The sequence below is a fragment of the Cynocephalus volans genome, chromosome 8 (genome assembly GCF_027409185.1).
Source record: "Cynocephalus volans isolate mCynVol1 chromosome 8, mCynVol1.pri, whole genome shotgun sequence".
Classification (NCBI taxonomy): domain Eukaryota; kingdom Metazoa; phylum Chordata; class Mammalia; order Dermoptera; family Cynocephalidae; genus Cynocephalus; species Cynocephalus volans.
The window spans coordinates 126512399-126529176 of NC_084467.1; the positions used below are offsets into that span (position 1 = coordinate 126512399).

General features: G+C 37.0%; 1 protein-coding gene across 1 annotated transcript in view; it reads right to left on the minus strand.

Moving 5' to 3' along the window:
- F5 (coagulation factor V) overlaps nucleotides 1-16778 on the minus strand; it is an 87977-nt gene that overhangs the window by 13848 nt on the left and 57351 nt on the right. Inside the window, exons 14-18 of the mRNA XM_063105905.1 lie at nucleotides 11596-11770; nucleotides 9746-9982; nucleotides 8398-8608; nucleotides 5584-5763; nucleotides 3427-3543 (exon numbers count right to left, since the gene is read on the minus strand). Of these exons, the coding sequence (XP_062961975.1) occupies nucleotides 3427-3543; nucleotides 5584-5763; nucleotides 8398-8608; nucleotides 9746-9982; nucleotides 11596-11770 (920 nt within the window). The remainder of the gene's footprint in view (nucleotides 1-3426; nucleotides 3544-5583; nucleotides 5764-8397; nucleotides 8609-9745; nucleotides 9983-11595; nucleotides 11771-16778) is intronic.

Below are 16778 nucleotides of genomic sequence, written 5' to 3' on the forward strand. Positions count from 1 at the left end.
AGAATAGAAAGATTTCAAATAAACAACCTAATGTAACACCTCAAAGAACCAGAGACAGAAGAACAATCCAATCCCAAAATTAGTAGATGGAAAGAAATAAGATTAGAGCAGAATGAAATGAAATGGAGACCAAAAAAATGATTCAAAAGATCAATTAAATAAAAAGTTGTTTTTTTGAGAAGATAAACAAAATAGACAAACCGTTAGTTAGCCTAACTAAAAAAAGAGAGAAGACCCAAATAACAAAATCAGAAAAAAAGGAGACATTACAACCAATACCACAGAAATACAAAGAATCCTTAGAGATTATTATGAACAACTATTACACCAACAAATTCAGAAACCTGGAGCAAATGGATAGATTTCTGGACACATACAAACTGCCAAGACTGAACCAAGAAGAAATAGAAAACCCGAACAGACCAATAGCAAGCAATGAGACTGAAGCAGTAATCTGAAGTCTCCCAACAAAGAGAAGCCCAGGACCAGATGGCTTTACTCCTGAATTCTACCCAACCTTTAAAGAGGAGTTAATACCAATTTTTTCAAACTATTTCAAAAAATTGAAAAAGAAGCCATTCTCCCAAACTCATTTTATGAGGCCATCATCATCCTGATAGCAAAAACAGACAGAAAAACAACAAAAAGGGAAAACCACAGGACAAAATATCTGATGAACATAGATGCAAAAATCCTCAACAAAATATTAGCAATCAGAATACAGCAACACATAAAAAAATTTATACACCATAATCAAGTGGGATTCATCCCAGCGATGTAAGGATGGTTCAACATAAAGTCAATAAATGTGATATAACATTTCAAGAAAACTAAGGACAAAAAGCATGTGATTATCTCAATAGATGCAAAATTCAACATCACTTCATAATAGACACTCAGCAAATTAGGTATAGAAGGAAACTCCATATACAACAAACCCATTGCCAATATCATTCTGAATGGGGATAAGCTGAAAGCTTTTTCCTTAAAAACAGGAACAAGACACTCTCACCACTCCTAGAAAACATAGTATTGGAAGTACTAGCGAGAGAAAGAAATAAAAGGCAACCACACTGGAAAAGACGAAGTCAAATTGTCCCTGTTTGCAGATGACATGATCCTACATATAAAAAAACCTTAAAAGACTCTACACAAAAACTCTTAGAGCTAATAAACAATTTCAGTAAAGTTGCAAGATACATAATCAACACACAAAAATCAGTACCTTTTTTATACCCCAATAACTAGCAGAGAAAGAAACCAAGAAACCAAGCCCATTTACAATAGTCACCACCCCAAAATAAAATACCTAGGATTCGATTTAACCAAGGAGATGAAAGATGACTACAATGAGAACCTCTACTCACTGCTGAAAGAAATTAAAGAGAACACAAAAAGATGGAAAAGCATTCATGCTCCTGGATTGGAAGAAGTGTGAAAATGTCCATACTACCCAAAGCGATCTACAGATTCAATGCAATGCCCATCAAAATACTAATGATATTCTTCACAGAAATAGAAAAAAACAATCCTAACATTCATATGGCACAACGAAATATCCTGAATAGCCAAAGCAATTCTGAGCAAAAATAATAAAAAATAAAGGCAGAGGCAACATTACCTGACTTGAAATTATACTACAAAGGTATAGTAACCAAAACAACATGGTACTGGCATAAAAACGGACACTCAGACCAATGGAACAGAATAGAGAAACCAGAGATCAACCCACATACTGATCTTTGACAAAGACAACAAGAATATACATTGTGGAAAAAACTGCCTCTTCAATAAATGGTGCTGGGAAAACTGGACATCCATATGTAGAAGAATGAAACTATACCCATACTTCTCATATACCAAAATCAACTTAAAATGGATTAAATGCTTAAATATAAGACCTGAAATTATAAAAGTCCTAGAAGAAAACATAGGGGAACACTTCAGGAAGTAGGACTGGGCAAATCTTTATGAATAAGACTCCAAAAGCACAAGCAACAAAAGAAAAAAAAATAAACAAATGGGATTATATCAAACTAAAAAGCTTCTGCACAGCAAAAGAAACAATTAAAAGAGTGAAAAGACACCTAGTGAGTGAAAGAAAATATCTGTAAACCATGCATCCGACAAGGGATTAATATCCAGAATACACAAGGAACTGAAACAATTTAACAGTAAAAAAACAAGTAGCCCAATTTAAAAATGGGCAAAGGAGCTGAATAGGCATTTGTTAAAGGAAGCTATACAAATGGCCAACAGACATGTGAAGAAATGCTCAACATCACTCAGCATCAGGGATATGCAAGTCAAAACCACACTGAAATATCAGCTCACCCCCGTTAGATTGGCTATTATCAAAAAGACAGAGATTAACAAATGCTGACAAAGAGGCAGAGAAAGAGGAACACTCCTACACTGTTGGTGGAACTGTAAATTAGTGCAGCCATTATGGAAAACAGTATGGAGGTTCCTCAAACAACTACAGATAGAACTGCCATATGATCTAACAATTCCTCTACTGGATATATACCCAAAGGAATGGAAATCATCATGTTGAAGGGATACCTGCACTCCCATGTTTATTGCAGCTCTATTTACAATAGCCAAGAGTTGAAACCAACCTAAATGTCCATCAATGAACAAATGGATAAAGAAAAAGGTGTTTATATACATGATGGAATACTACTCAACCATAAAAAAGAATGAAATACTGCCACTTGCAGTAACATGGATGAACTTAGAGAAAATTTTGTTAAATGAAATAAGCCAGGCATGGAAAGAGAAATATCACATGTCCTAACTCATAAGTGAGTCTAAGAAAATAAACAAATAAATTAAAAAAGAAAGATATAACAATCATGATAATTTGTTGAGCTTTTAAAAAGAAAGAAAAGAACTGAGGCCACAAGAGGGAAAGGGGGACAAGGGGTTTAGTGAGAAATAAAGCGCCATGAAATATAATTACATTGTACAATGTTGACCATACTAATCCTGATTTGAGCACCATATGTTGCACACAGGCATTGATATTCAATGCTGTATTCCACAGATATGTACAATCCATTATGTTTCAATCAATGACTATCTTAGTCATTGTCAAATTCCTGTCACCCTTTCCCTCCTCTACCCTAGGAGTCTGGAGAATTTCTTACATGCGCTTTCCCATGGATCATAAGAAATGAAGGAGGGTGCTTTCCATTGGTTCCCCAGTTGAAAGGAACGTCTGTGACCTTAACCATTTGGTTTCAGTTTCCTAAATGATCAGACCATGGGCCAGAATAAAAACAACTATGGCTACAAATTATGACTTTGTCATGTCAGAGTTCTCAGAGTTGAATATTTTATATTTTAAATCTAACAATTTGGTGACATTCTAGTAACAGGCACTCTTCTGCTAACAAATATCATGTGGCTCTTGGGTGATACCTTTGTCTATGATGAGAAATGGTGTTTGCATCCCTGCTCTCTGGTTTTCTCCAACTTCTGTATCTAGAAGCCACCAGCCAGGTTTGGATGCCTTCATTTCAAGAGTTTTAAATGAACCTAAAGTAGAGAGTTAAGGAAAACATTGCATAATCAAAGATTATCAAATTAATATTATGGTTGATAGCTCTCAAAGAATCCTAAAATTCCTGCATTATGAGAGGCTTTAGAATAGAATTAAAGAGCTGCATGTTTCTCTTTAGGCACGACTAGAGGTATAACAGATAAAACAACAATACCACACACACATACACGCACAGATTACTAAAAATAAATCATCCCAAGATTTACAAAAATCTTCACTTTTCATTCAGAAGAAACTTTCACGTATATAAATATAGTGCTACAAGTTAACCCAAACATAATACAGCTTGACGGTTCTAAGTGTCAAAGCAACCTTGAATGACTCAAATATTTGGGCCTCAAAAAAAATTGTTTCCTTTCTCTCTTCATTTTGCTTTTTTCTCTTTCTTTATATAGGAAAATTGAAAAAAACATATTTCTCCCATGTTTTAAAATTTTTTATAAAGCTTACATATTTGGATAGAGATTTACATAAATTGTTTCAGGAAATCACTGAGAGTTCTAAAACTTCTATTCATTCTGGTATTTAAAATTACCCCCTGCCAGGGCCAGCCCGTGGCTCACTTGGGAGATTGTGGTGCTGATAACACCAAGGCCACAGGTTCGGATCCCTATATAGGGATGGCTGGTTGCTCACTTGGGAGAGTGTGGTGCTGACAACACCAAGTCAAGGGTTAAGATCCCCTTACCAGTGATCTTTTTTTTTTTTTTTAAATTATCCCCTGCCAGTTAATACTTAAATTTTATTGAGTATAATTTGTGATGGTTTCCCAGAACATGGGTGAAAATTAATAGCTAATGGTCATCCTCCTCAAACACACTGGAAAAGATCTCCAGTTTTCCTCTCTCCAATGCAGATATTCAGGTTTGTAGAGTGACATGGGCTAGCCAATCCCAGCTTCTCAGTCCATCCTGTGGCCTTATGGAAAGGACAACTGATCTGCTAATACTTGCTGAAAAGATAAGGAGTGAGTCTGACCATATCCCTTCTGTTTCTGACCTTAACAGAGTGGAACTTTCTAGACTTATTAGTGAGTCACTGGTATGTGAGAAACAAAGAACTCTCTTCTCCACTACTCTTAACCACACCAGGCTCATTTGGATTTCTGTGCCTACATCTGAGACAGACTCACAAAACTACTTCCCCACCCAAAGTCCTGTGAAGGGACTGCCTCCACTAGTTCCTCAGACAGCTTGTGAAAAATGCAGACTTCTGAGAATTCTGCCCAAGATCTACCTTATCAAAGTCTCTGAGAGCAAAATCTCTGCTTTAGCATCTGCATTTCAACCAGCTTCCTAGGTTTTTATTACACCCTCTGAAGTTTGAGAATCAGTGGCCACCGGCACTTACACACACGCTGCACGAACAGATACACCTACAAACAACTCATTGGCACATAAAAATCCTTTTTGATGACTGTAGCTTGTTTAAATCTACATTTATTACTATTTTGCACATGAAAAGCCCTAGATACATTTGTTATTCTTTAGTCTTACAATCATTAAAAAATTCTTTTTTCTCTTCAAACAGCCTCATGAGTCAGTTCAAGATTATGATTCCTGGAGTTGCTCGTCCAAAGATATCAGGGTGGTAGAACCAAGGGTAGAATTCAAGAATCCGGAAGCCCTAGTAAGTTTCTAATCTCCCTCTTGACAGAGAAAGCTTTAACTGCCTGAGCCTTGTAGGATTCATTTTGTCATCTGCTTGAGACCTGATTCGTGTGACACACAGTGGCTTGGAAGAACATGCATAAGACGTGGCATCTCTGTAGAACCAAGTGGGGCTGTGCATTTAGCCTGTGTGGTGCTGCAAACAGTTCTCACTTGAGCTGACCTTTTTGTATCGTATGTACAGTTTTCGTATGTGGCTTTGCCCAGGCTTTATGCCAGAACTCTGTGCTCTGACCCCTTAGGAAGTGGATACACAAGGAAGAAATGGGGGGCAGTTACAGATGCTAAGATTGCCATCTCCCACTACTTCTTAGCAGGGATCTCTTTCCACCGCCCCAACTTTACCAGGTAGAAGGGGCCAGACCCCTAACTGGTGCTGTTGAGTGCCATTTTCCAGCAAGGTCTGGCCATGAAAGTGAACCACATGAATATCTTGAGGGCCGCCCACATTTAGCAGATGTAACCTCACCCACTCTTGCTCGTACATTCTCAAGCCAGGCAAGTTGTAGATCATCCCGTTAATGGCTGAAAGGACAGAGAGTTGCAATGAATTAAAAACCTGTATATAGCAGGAAGGAGGCTAGTAAGGAAATACGGGGCAGCCTACTCACCATCATCTCCCTCATTATTCTGCATCCCCAGGCCCACCCAGGCATAGGAAGGGCCCTTCTCTATGTCATAATGTCAGTGAGAGGCTGAAACAGAATCACTGGTCCTTCTGAGGCCACTCACAGCAGCCTACAGCAGAAGTGTGAGAGAGCTCCCTCTCCAAGCAGCTTATTGCTCTTTTTCCCAGATTTTACACTTCTGTTCTGTGCTTTACTCATTTATCCTTCACATTAATAGTCTGAACTTTCCTTTGCTACAAAAAGATAAAGACTAATATGGGCAGACAGAGCAAACTCCAGGGCTTAGAGTAAATAAGAGGGCGTGTAGCATATTGCTCAAAGGCCTCTAAATTCAGAAGGAGTTCCCAGCAAAATTAGGGAGTCAGAGTTCATCTTTGGTAAAACCACCAACCATAGCAATTCATGTTTATTCTCTCACTGGTATGATAGCTCCTCTGCCGGCTTCCCAGCTTAGATGTCTAGCATTCTCAGCGTTATCCACTCTCCCCTTAGTGAAATATTTGGGTTTTTAGAAAAAGCACCTGGTTAACATGATCGCCTTAAAAATGTAACACAAAATTTTAATGATAAAGCTTAGGCTACCAAGCACTTAAGTGGAACTGAGGGAATGGAAGTTTTTCTTTTCTTTTCCTTTTTTTTTTTTTTTAAGGTAAAGGAACTATTGTAGAGTTTCAGAAACCAGGCTAGTGAATTTTTGGAAGGAGAGAAGTTGAGATAATTTTGGCACCCTTAAAATTATATCAGGTATGGGAACATCTATCTACATACTCCTAACACCCGCTTTTACCCCCTTATCTTAGTTTCTGTTTAAGAAATAGATCTCATAAGAGTGAAAATCATCTAAGTAATTATTAGGTCTGCATTGCAAAACCATTGCATCAGGGTATGTCAGTGAAGACTCTCAACATAATTGGTGCTCAGTTAACATTTGATAAATTGAGATGAATCTGAGAATTCTTTCATTTATTCACTAGTTCAATATATATATTTTTTGAGCACACTTACTGCAAAGGCCAGGCAGGCCCTCAGCTAGGAGCTGGGGATTCAGGAGGTCTGCTTATCAATACCCTGATAAGTACTACATCATGGGGATTACCAAATTACAGACACTTAGACTGTAATACATTTAGGACTAAAACTACACTGGATGCATTTTACCCTTTCTTTGAGGAATCAGGAGGCAGTGCCTCAAGGACACTCAGCAAGTAAAGGTCATAGCTAAGAGACAAGCCTGCCTGATTCTGCAGCCTGTGCTTTCCTACTAGGTTGAGAGGTTTTCAAAAGGATGTGCTCCTGAGACCAAGCACACTGGGCTAAGAGGCCCAGAGATGGTAGTGGAGAAGAGAAGAAAGTCCTGCTTGCAGGCTATTGATCAGCTGTCTCTCAATAATCTCTACTCTAGACTGCTTAATAGAATAGAATAGAACATTTTCAATATTTGAATTTTTTAATCTTTTAATTCTTTTATGATAAGCACAGTCCATCCTTAGTGGATGGGGTTTTGGAGCAGATCATAAATATTTTTCTTTGCCTTCCTCTACCCCAAAGTATTTTTACAGGTGAGATCATTAAACTTCTTCTACAAGGTAAAAAAAAAAAAAAAAAAAAAAAAAACAGGTGAAAGAAGGATAGCCTGAGCATGTGAATGAATAGGGAAGGGAAAATAGACCTATTTAGTCTTGACAGCTGGCTAGAGGTGCTGGGGGTGGAGGTGGCACTGAATCAAATATTGCATATAATAATATGACTTTTTTGTTTTCTTAAGCAATAGCAACTTTCTCCTTCCCTGTTTCACTGAGTGACTGACCCAATACCCAAAGCACAGGTCCTCAATGATCAGAAATCTCAGAATAATCACCTTCATTTGTCGGACTCTGAAAACAGGGCTTACTAGTCTTCATTTTTTCTAATTTCTTCCCGAGTCATTCTTTTTGCCGTCCACCATCCTAAATTCTGCCTTTCTCTAAAACTGTTTGTAATTCAGTTGCCAATTTGCAGGCCAAATTCATAAGTGAATTTCCGAGTAGGCATACTTCTTCCAGTGTGACCCCTCAAAGGCTCCCTTGCCACTATTCTCTCATTACATGGCTACCTGGTTTTTCTTTTCTTTTTAAATCTCATTTTGGTCTCCTATGCTGTTGATGCCACCTGGTAGCTGCTGAGAGCTAGAACTGTTGGAATCATTCTTATTTTAGGAAAGATACATCGGTAATCATTTTTTCTACATAAATGCTCCTTTAGGGATCAAGAAACAGGTTTATTAACTTTTTAAATTGCAGAATAATGTTAATTCCTTTTCAATATATGTTACCAACTGAAGCACACTGGCTTGTGTGCTTTTCTACTCTCCTTCACCTGCAGTGTCACCTGCCAGATTACATCAGTCCTCTGCGATGTTAAGGAGCTGGTTTTAGTTGTTCTGATTCCTTAGGAGCATCTCCTGTCTAATCTTGTGAAGATCTAAGGGCAGAAATCATTGTGACCCAGTGCAATTTAATTCAGAGATTAGATCAAAGTCAGAGGAAAATACCATGAAACTCATGGGTCTTTTTAACTTCTGAGGATACATGTCTCCAAGACCTTCTGGCCTTCTTTTCATAGTACCAGCTCTTCTTTTCATCAAAGACCATAAAAAGTAAGGCAAATTCTCTCATGTCCACAGGCATGTTGCTCTCCCTGTGAAGTGTTCCTTTTTGGCAGATCAGAAGAGGACCTATCAAGCCCGAGTGGATATCTTTTTCCTGGAAGACAGTAAGGGCAAATTGCATGTATTCTCCCCTTCCCAGAATTTTCTTTGCTCTTCTGACAATCGCTAATCATACAAAAAAGGAAACTTTCTTAGAGGCTCTGGATTTGAAAATTGTAAATGAATAGTGTACTAAGCCTAGATATTTATGATCTAATTCTGTTGCATTCATATTCCCTTCCTCTGATTAATCCTTTGTCACAGTATTGATGATGACAATAACAGTATTTTTTAAAAAATTTTTTTAAAGAGCTTATATATTCATTAGTGTTTTGAAATTATAAAAGTGTCATGATTTCTTTGACTCCTTCCTTAATTTTATGAAAATAGATGATTTCATCACCAATGACCTCTAAAGTTCCTTTTAGCCCTAAATTTTTACAATTGCTTATTTATATATATATTATATATGACAATAACAGTATTGACAATACAATGGGTACTACTTATCAAGCATCAACTACTATATGAAATACTTTGCTTATAGTATCTCATTTAGTCTTGACAGTTATTATATATGGTAAATATAAATTCATTCATTGAACAAATATTTACCAAGTGCCTTCTGTATGCTATGTACTATTTTCTTATTTTTAACTTGAAACCTAAGTCTGAGAGAGGTCAAGTAATTTTCTTAAGATTACAAAGTAAGTGACAGTATAGGAATTTAAATCTGGTCTCTTTCCACTGTGCCTAAATGAAGGAGTCTTTTTTTTTTAATTGACAGATAAAACTGTATGTATTTATCATGTACAGCATATTGTTTTGAAGTATCTATACATGTGTCATGATAAATGGAGGAGAATTGACTTTGCAGTTCTTTCATAAAGAGAGCTAATATTTGTTCAAGAAAATTGCAAATAAACATCTTCCTCTGCAAACACTGGCACTATAACTTGGGCCAACCATTTAAGTAATCCTCCTTCCTCTCCACTGAATGTTTCTCTGTCATCTGAAGAATTGCTTGGAGAGTCCCTGGTTATGGTACCTGTAAACTGCAGATCACTACCCTTACACATTCCTCATGAAAAGCAAGACAGACATTTAACAAGAAATAACCCCAACCCTTCCATTTGGTGGACTCAAGTTATAAGGTTAGGAAATGACAAAAACTTTCAATAGAAGTACTTACCGGGTTCACCGCTGAGTAGTAGGCCCAAGCCCGACAGGCAGATCCAGGGTTTTCTGGACCTGATCGCCCAGTGGCATACCACACATACGTATAAGTTCTGTTTGGCTGAACAGCATTATCTTCCTGAAACCATTCAGGAGAGTCATCTTCATAAGTCTTTCCCTCTGATGATTTTTTATAGGAAAGCCCATGCGCATGAAGAGAATATGGTCTAGATGCTAAATTTTTAAAATGAACCTAGCAAAAGGAATGATTCACAAATGTACTTAAGCTCAACAAAGACCCAAACCAAAAAAATGTCAGCATCATAGGCCAAAGTGGACGATTATGAAATCAGACAGACCTGAGATATATTGAGTGCTTACAATTGCAAAGTAACTTATGTATATTATTTCATTTAATTTTCACAACCATTCTGAGAGATAAGTCCCAAGTGGTCTACTCCAGAAACAACAAAACGTGCTTGTTCTTAGGCTCAAGGCTAAAGTACTGACATTATCTAAAAATGATATGATAGTGATTGGTGCTGGAGATTTGAAGACAAATGAGGTTTGGTCCTTGCTTTCAAGTTACCAGTGAAGAGAAACATGCATATACAAATCCAAGCTACAAATCTGGAGGCAACAGGTGTTATAAACAAATTATGAACAGGTTTAGATGGGAATGCCCTAGAGGAGCAATTTGGGCGTATATTTAGGAGAGGTTGGAAGAATTAAGGTAAGTTTCTTAGGAGGAAATGGAATTGGCCCTTACATAATGAAGAGGAGTTCAGCAGAGGGAGAAAGAAATTTCAGGCTCCCAGAAGAGCAGAAACATGACTGTGAGGAGGGGAGTAAAGGAAAAATCTGGGGGACAGCAAGGGTCTGGGTGTGGCTGGGGTGTGGAATGCACAGGCCAGGTGGGACCTGGTGAGAAAACGAGGCTGGAAAAAGACCAGGTGGGGACCAGATGGTAGAAGACATTAAATGTCATGTGGGGAGTCTGCATGTGCCCACACTGTCAGACTCATGGAGGAAGTTCCTCCTAGCCCTTCTCTTCTATAATTTCGAGTGATTAAAAACCCCCTCATCATAAGAAAGCAGACTATCGCCTCTCATTTCTTCATGGAACATTTAGAATAATCAAGACCCTTATATCTCTACTCACCTATTTGCATTTTTTAAGAGAGCAAATGTCTCTGAAAATTTAGCAAACACTTAAGCAGCTATAAAAGATTGTGTTTGTGGATCTACAATAGTGTCCTTTGGGTTCAGTGCCCTTTCCTGTGTTTTTTGTAAGCGAAAGTTTAGAAGGGATGGAGGAAATAAACTTTGTTATAAAAGCCAGCTATAGGCCTGGAACCAGACACAGGATTTTGAAAGAAATGACCAGGATTGGGAACATACTTAGGAGACTTGCTCACTTTTGGAGGGCATGGAGACGCCTTTACTTTCCTTACTAATTTTAACTTCACTTTCTTTTCTTTTAAGAGAACACCAGGAGATATTACTAAATTACATCTACTATTACCACTACTACTGCCACCACTGCTACTATAATAAAGCCTGATGGAATTGCTCCTGCATATATTAATTTTCTGTGTTAACTTTAGATAGGTGAGGTGTTGATAGAAATTATGATGTGATTTTCTCCAGATTATATAGTTTTTAGCATTTAAAAAAATTATGAGATCATTTTTTTTTGTCTTGAAGATTGACAAATTGCTTGGCAAGCAGTATTTGAAAATAAATGTAATTCTCAATTATGGAAGATAAATCACCTATAGTCCTCCTGCTACCTTCACCTTTATAACCTTCGGGTGCTTATTGAAATTCCTCTGATGATCTTAGCAGTGCTCAAAGATGACTTACTTGGATAATATCATCCACTTCAGCTCTAATAACAGGACCAAGAATGCCAAGATGCTCTTCATACTCTCCCCGAGGATCACGCCTGGTAAAAGTGCTATCAGTGTACTTCCGAAAAACTACTTTCTTATATATGGTGTCCTCTGGAATATCATAGGTGTCTTCATTATCCACTTTACTGAAATGGTAACAATAATGTTTGTTTAACAGAAGAAATTAAAAACTGTTCAAAGAATTTAGGAAATTGACTCTGTTTCTAAATATGGTGTCTAGCACAGAAAAGGTCTTTAATAAATACTTGAAGGACAAACAAATGAATATATAAGTGAATAAAAACACAAGCCAGTAGATAATATTCATCTCCCAGTTCAAATATAATTTCTTAGGTAAGTCTTCCTATGATCCTTTAGACTAAGTCATGTCTCTCTATAGGATTCCTTATATTTCTATAGTATTATTATAGTATATATAGTAAATGCCTGTAGTGTTCCTATAGTATTTCTATAGTATATATAATACATATAATTTATTTGTGAGATTATCCATTAATATCTGACTCTGCTACTAGGGCGTAAGCCTCATGAGGTCAAGTATCATGCCTAGTTTGCTCATAGTACTTTTCCAGAACCTAGCATCTTATCTGGCACATAGTAGGCACAATGAATTTTGGTCTAACACACAAATGAATTAACAAATATCATCATATATTAACATAGCAAATTTTAACGTCAAAAGTAGACAAAGTCATGCAATGGGACAGTGCCAGAGCTTGGGGCTGTCAAGTGATGATGATCATCTGAATAAGAAGGTCACCCTAAAAAAGGTTACTGGAAGGATGGGTATTTTGTACCCTGAAAGTAGCCACTATCTTCACATTTGCTTTTGTGAAAGCACATTATTCCCAAGCTTCTTGATATTGATTTGGGCAAAGATTTTTTTGGATATGAAATCAAAAGCACAGGCAACAAAAGCAAAAATAGACAAACAGGATTACATCAAACTAAAAAGTTTATGCATGGCAAAGGAAACAATCAATAGAGTGAAGAGACAAACTGTACAATGGGAGAAAATATTTACAAACCATATATCTGATATGGAATTAATATGCAAAATATATGAAACTGAAACAACTCAATAGCAAGAAAAAAACCTGATTAAAAAATGGGCAAAACTATGCAGCAACATGGATGAACTTAGAGAAAATTATGTTACGTGAAATAAGCCAGGCACATAAAGAGAAATACTGCATGTCCTCACTCATTAGTGGGAGCTAAAATAAAATAAAGAAAAAGAAAGAATCACAATAATACATTGAATTCAAAAGATAAAAAGAACAGGGGCTTCTGGTCAAGATGGCAGAATAGACAATTCCTAGCGTCACTCTCTCCCACAAATCAAGCAATTTACAACTATTAAAAAGCAACAACAGGAGGTCTGAGAACCACATCAGAACAGGCAGGAGCTGCACACCACAGGATCCCCAGTCCAGGTACATCCCCACCACCCAGAGAGGCCAGAGAGTGGTCAGGCCCACATGCCCTGAGCCAGCTGTACCAGAACAGGCAGGCACCATGTCCTGGGACCTCCAGCCTCAGCCAGTCCCTGCCACTCAGAGAGGCCCAAGAGCTACCGGACCCACACACCCTGAGCCAGCCATGCTGGATCAGGCAGGCACCACATCACAGGACCTACAACCCAGGCCAGTCCTTGCTGCCCAGAATTGGGAGTCCCTGCAGGATCCAGTCCAGACATCAGGGTGGAATGAGTGGACCGTGATACCCCCTGCCACAATGACTAAACACCAAAGGAAGGATACCAGAAATATCAAAAATCAAGAAAGTACAATACCACCAAAGGAAAATAATAACTTTCAAGCTCTATTTCCTATAGAACAGGAAATCTTTGAAATGACTGACAAGGAATTTTGAGCAACAATTCTAAGGAAACTAAATGAGATACAAGAAAACTCAGTTAGATAATACAATGAAATGAGAAAAAGTATACAGGACTTAAAAGAAGAAATGTACAAAGAAATCAATGTCCTGAAAAAGAATGTAGTAGAGCTTGTAGAGCTGAAGGATTCTTTCAATGAAATAAAAAACACAACAGAGAGTTTAACCAGCAGGCTACAACAAGCAGAAGAAAGAATTTCTGACCTTGAAGATGGGCAGTTTGAAATAACACAGGCAGACCAAAAAAAGAAAAAAGAAAAAAAAGAAAAAGAATTTTAAAAAATTGAAGAAAATCTAAGAGAGATAAGAGAGAACCTTAAGCACTCAAATATCTGAATCATGGGTATTCCAGAAGGTGAAGAAAAAGGAAATGGCATTGAAAACATATTCAACAAAATAATAGCAGAAAACTTCCCAGGTACAGTGAAAGACAAAGATCTTCAGATTCAGGAGGTCCAAAGATCCACAAACATATTCAATCCAAAAACGTTCTCTCCAAGATCTGTTACACTCAAACTGGCAAAACTCAAAGACAAAGAGAGAGTCTTAAAAGCTGCAAGAGAGAAGCAGCAAGTCACCTGTAAGGGAGCCCCAATCAGACTAACATCAGACTTCTCACTGGAAACCCTAAAAGCCAAAAAAGAATGGGATGATATATTTAAAATAGTAAAAGACAAAAATTGCCAGCCAAGAATACTTTACCCGGCAAGGCTATACTTCCAAAATAAAGGAGAAATGGAATATTTCTCAGACAAACAAAAACTGCAAGAGTTCACTCCCACATAACCAGCCTTACAAGAAATTCTCAAGGGAGTACTGGGTTTGGTACCTGAAAAACAACCATCACTGCCACGAATATTCAAGAAAGAACAAAAGCCACCAGTAACATAAAAATGCTAACAATAAAGAGAAAAAATAGTTTGTTTACTATCACAAGAAACCAACAAATACAGAAGACAAACAGAAAACCAGAAAGAAAGGGACAACAGATACTTAAGACATTGAAACAAAACTCAATAAAATGCTAGGATTAAATCAACACCTTTCAATAATAACTCTTAATGTCAAAGGATTAAATTCCCCACTCAAAAGAAACAGACTGATTGACTAGATTAAAAAGATGGAGCCAACAATATGCTGCCTTCAAGAAACTCACCTCACCTGTAAAGACAAATATGACTAAGAGTGAAAGGATGGGAAAAGATATACCATGCAAATAGAAATGAAAAATGAGCAGGAGTAGCTATTCTTATATCAGATAAAATAGACTTTATACCAAAAACTATGAAAAGAGATAAAGAAGGCCACTGTATAATGATAACTATGTTATCATAACAACATAAACATATGTGCACCCAACATTGGAGCAGCCAGATTTATAAAGCAAATGCTATTAGAGCTAAAGAATGAGATAGACACTAATACCATAATAGCAAGGGACCTGAACACCCCACTCTCAACACTGGACAGATCATCTAGGCAAAAAATCAATAGAGAAACACAAGATCTAAACAACACTTTATATCAATTGGACTTGGCAGATATCTACAGAAACCTTCCATCCAACAACCTCAGAATATTCATTCTTCTCATCAGCAAATGGAACATTCTCCAGGATAGACCACATGTTAGGTCACAAATCAAGTCTCAACAAATTTAAAAAAAAAGGAATTATTCCACGTATTTTTTCAGATCATAATGGATTAAAATTAGAAATCAATTACAAATGAAACTCTGGAAGCTATACAAACACATGGAAATTAAGCAACATCCTACTTGATATATGGGTCCAGAAGAAATTAAATATGGAATCAAAAAATTTCTTGAAACTATTGGAAACAATGACACATCATACTGAAATCTGTGGGATACTGCAGAAGCAGTACTAAGAGGGGAAATTTATCACATTAAATGCTTACTTCAGAAGAATGGAAAAATGGCAAGTAAACAATGTAACACTTCACCTTAAAGAACTAGAAAAACAAAAACAATCCAAACCCACAGTTAGTGGATGGGAAGAAATAAGATCAGAGCAGAACTAAATGAAATAGAAATAGAAACCCAAAAATGATACAAAAGATCAATGAAACAAAAAGTTGGTTTTTTGAAGAGATAAATACAATTAGCAAAACTTTAGCAAGGCTAACTAAGAAAAGAAGACAGAAGACTCAAATAACAAAAACTAGAAATGAAAAAGGTGATATTACAACTGATATTTCAGAAATATAAGGAATCATTAGAGACCACTATAAACAACTATATGCCAACAGATTTGAAAATCTGGAGGAAATGGATTAATTTCTGGACACATACAAACCACCAAAACTGAGCCAAGAAGATACAGAAAATCTGAACGTACAAATAACAGTAAAAGAGTCTGAAGCTGTTATCAGAAGGCACCCAACATAGAAAAGCCCAGGACTGGATGGGTCCATGGCAGAGTTCTACCAAACCTTAAAAGAGGATTTGATACCAATTCTCTACAAACTATTCCAAAAGATTGAAACAGAGGCCATTCTTCCAAACTCATTCTATGAGGCAAACATCACCCTGATACCCAAACCAGACAAACATACAACAAATAAAGAATACTACAGGCCAATGTCCTTGATGAATATAGATGCAAAAATCCTCAATAAAATACTAGCTAACAGAATACAGCAACACATACACAAAATTATACACCACGATCAAGTAGGATTCATCCCAGGAATGCAAGGTTGTTTCAACACACACAAATCAATAAATGTGATACACCACATCAATAAAATCAAAGACAAAAACCATATGATCATCTCCATAGTTGCTGAGAAAGCATTTGACAAAATTCAACATTTGTTCATGATAAAGACTCTTTACATGTTAAGTATAGATGGAAAGCATCTCAACACAATTAAAGCCATATATGATAAGCCCACTGCCAATATCATCCTGAATGAAAAGCTTTTAGCTTTTCCCTTAAGAACGGGAACAAGACAAGGATGCCTACTCTTGCCAGTGCTATTCAACATAGTGTTGGACGTACCAGCCAGAGCACTCAGAGAGAGAAGGAAATAAAGGGCATCCAGATTGGAAAAGATGAAGTCAAACTGTCCCTGTTTGCAGATGATATGATCCTGTATATTGAACAGCCTAAAGCCTCTACAGAAAAACTCTTAGAGTTGATAAATGATTTCAGCAAAGCTGAAGGATACAAAATTTACACACAAAGATCAGTAGCACTTCTATACTCCA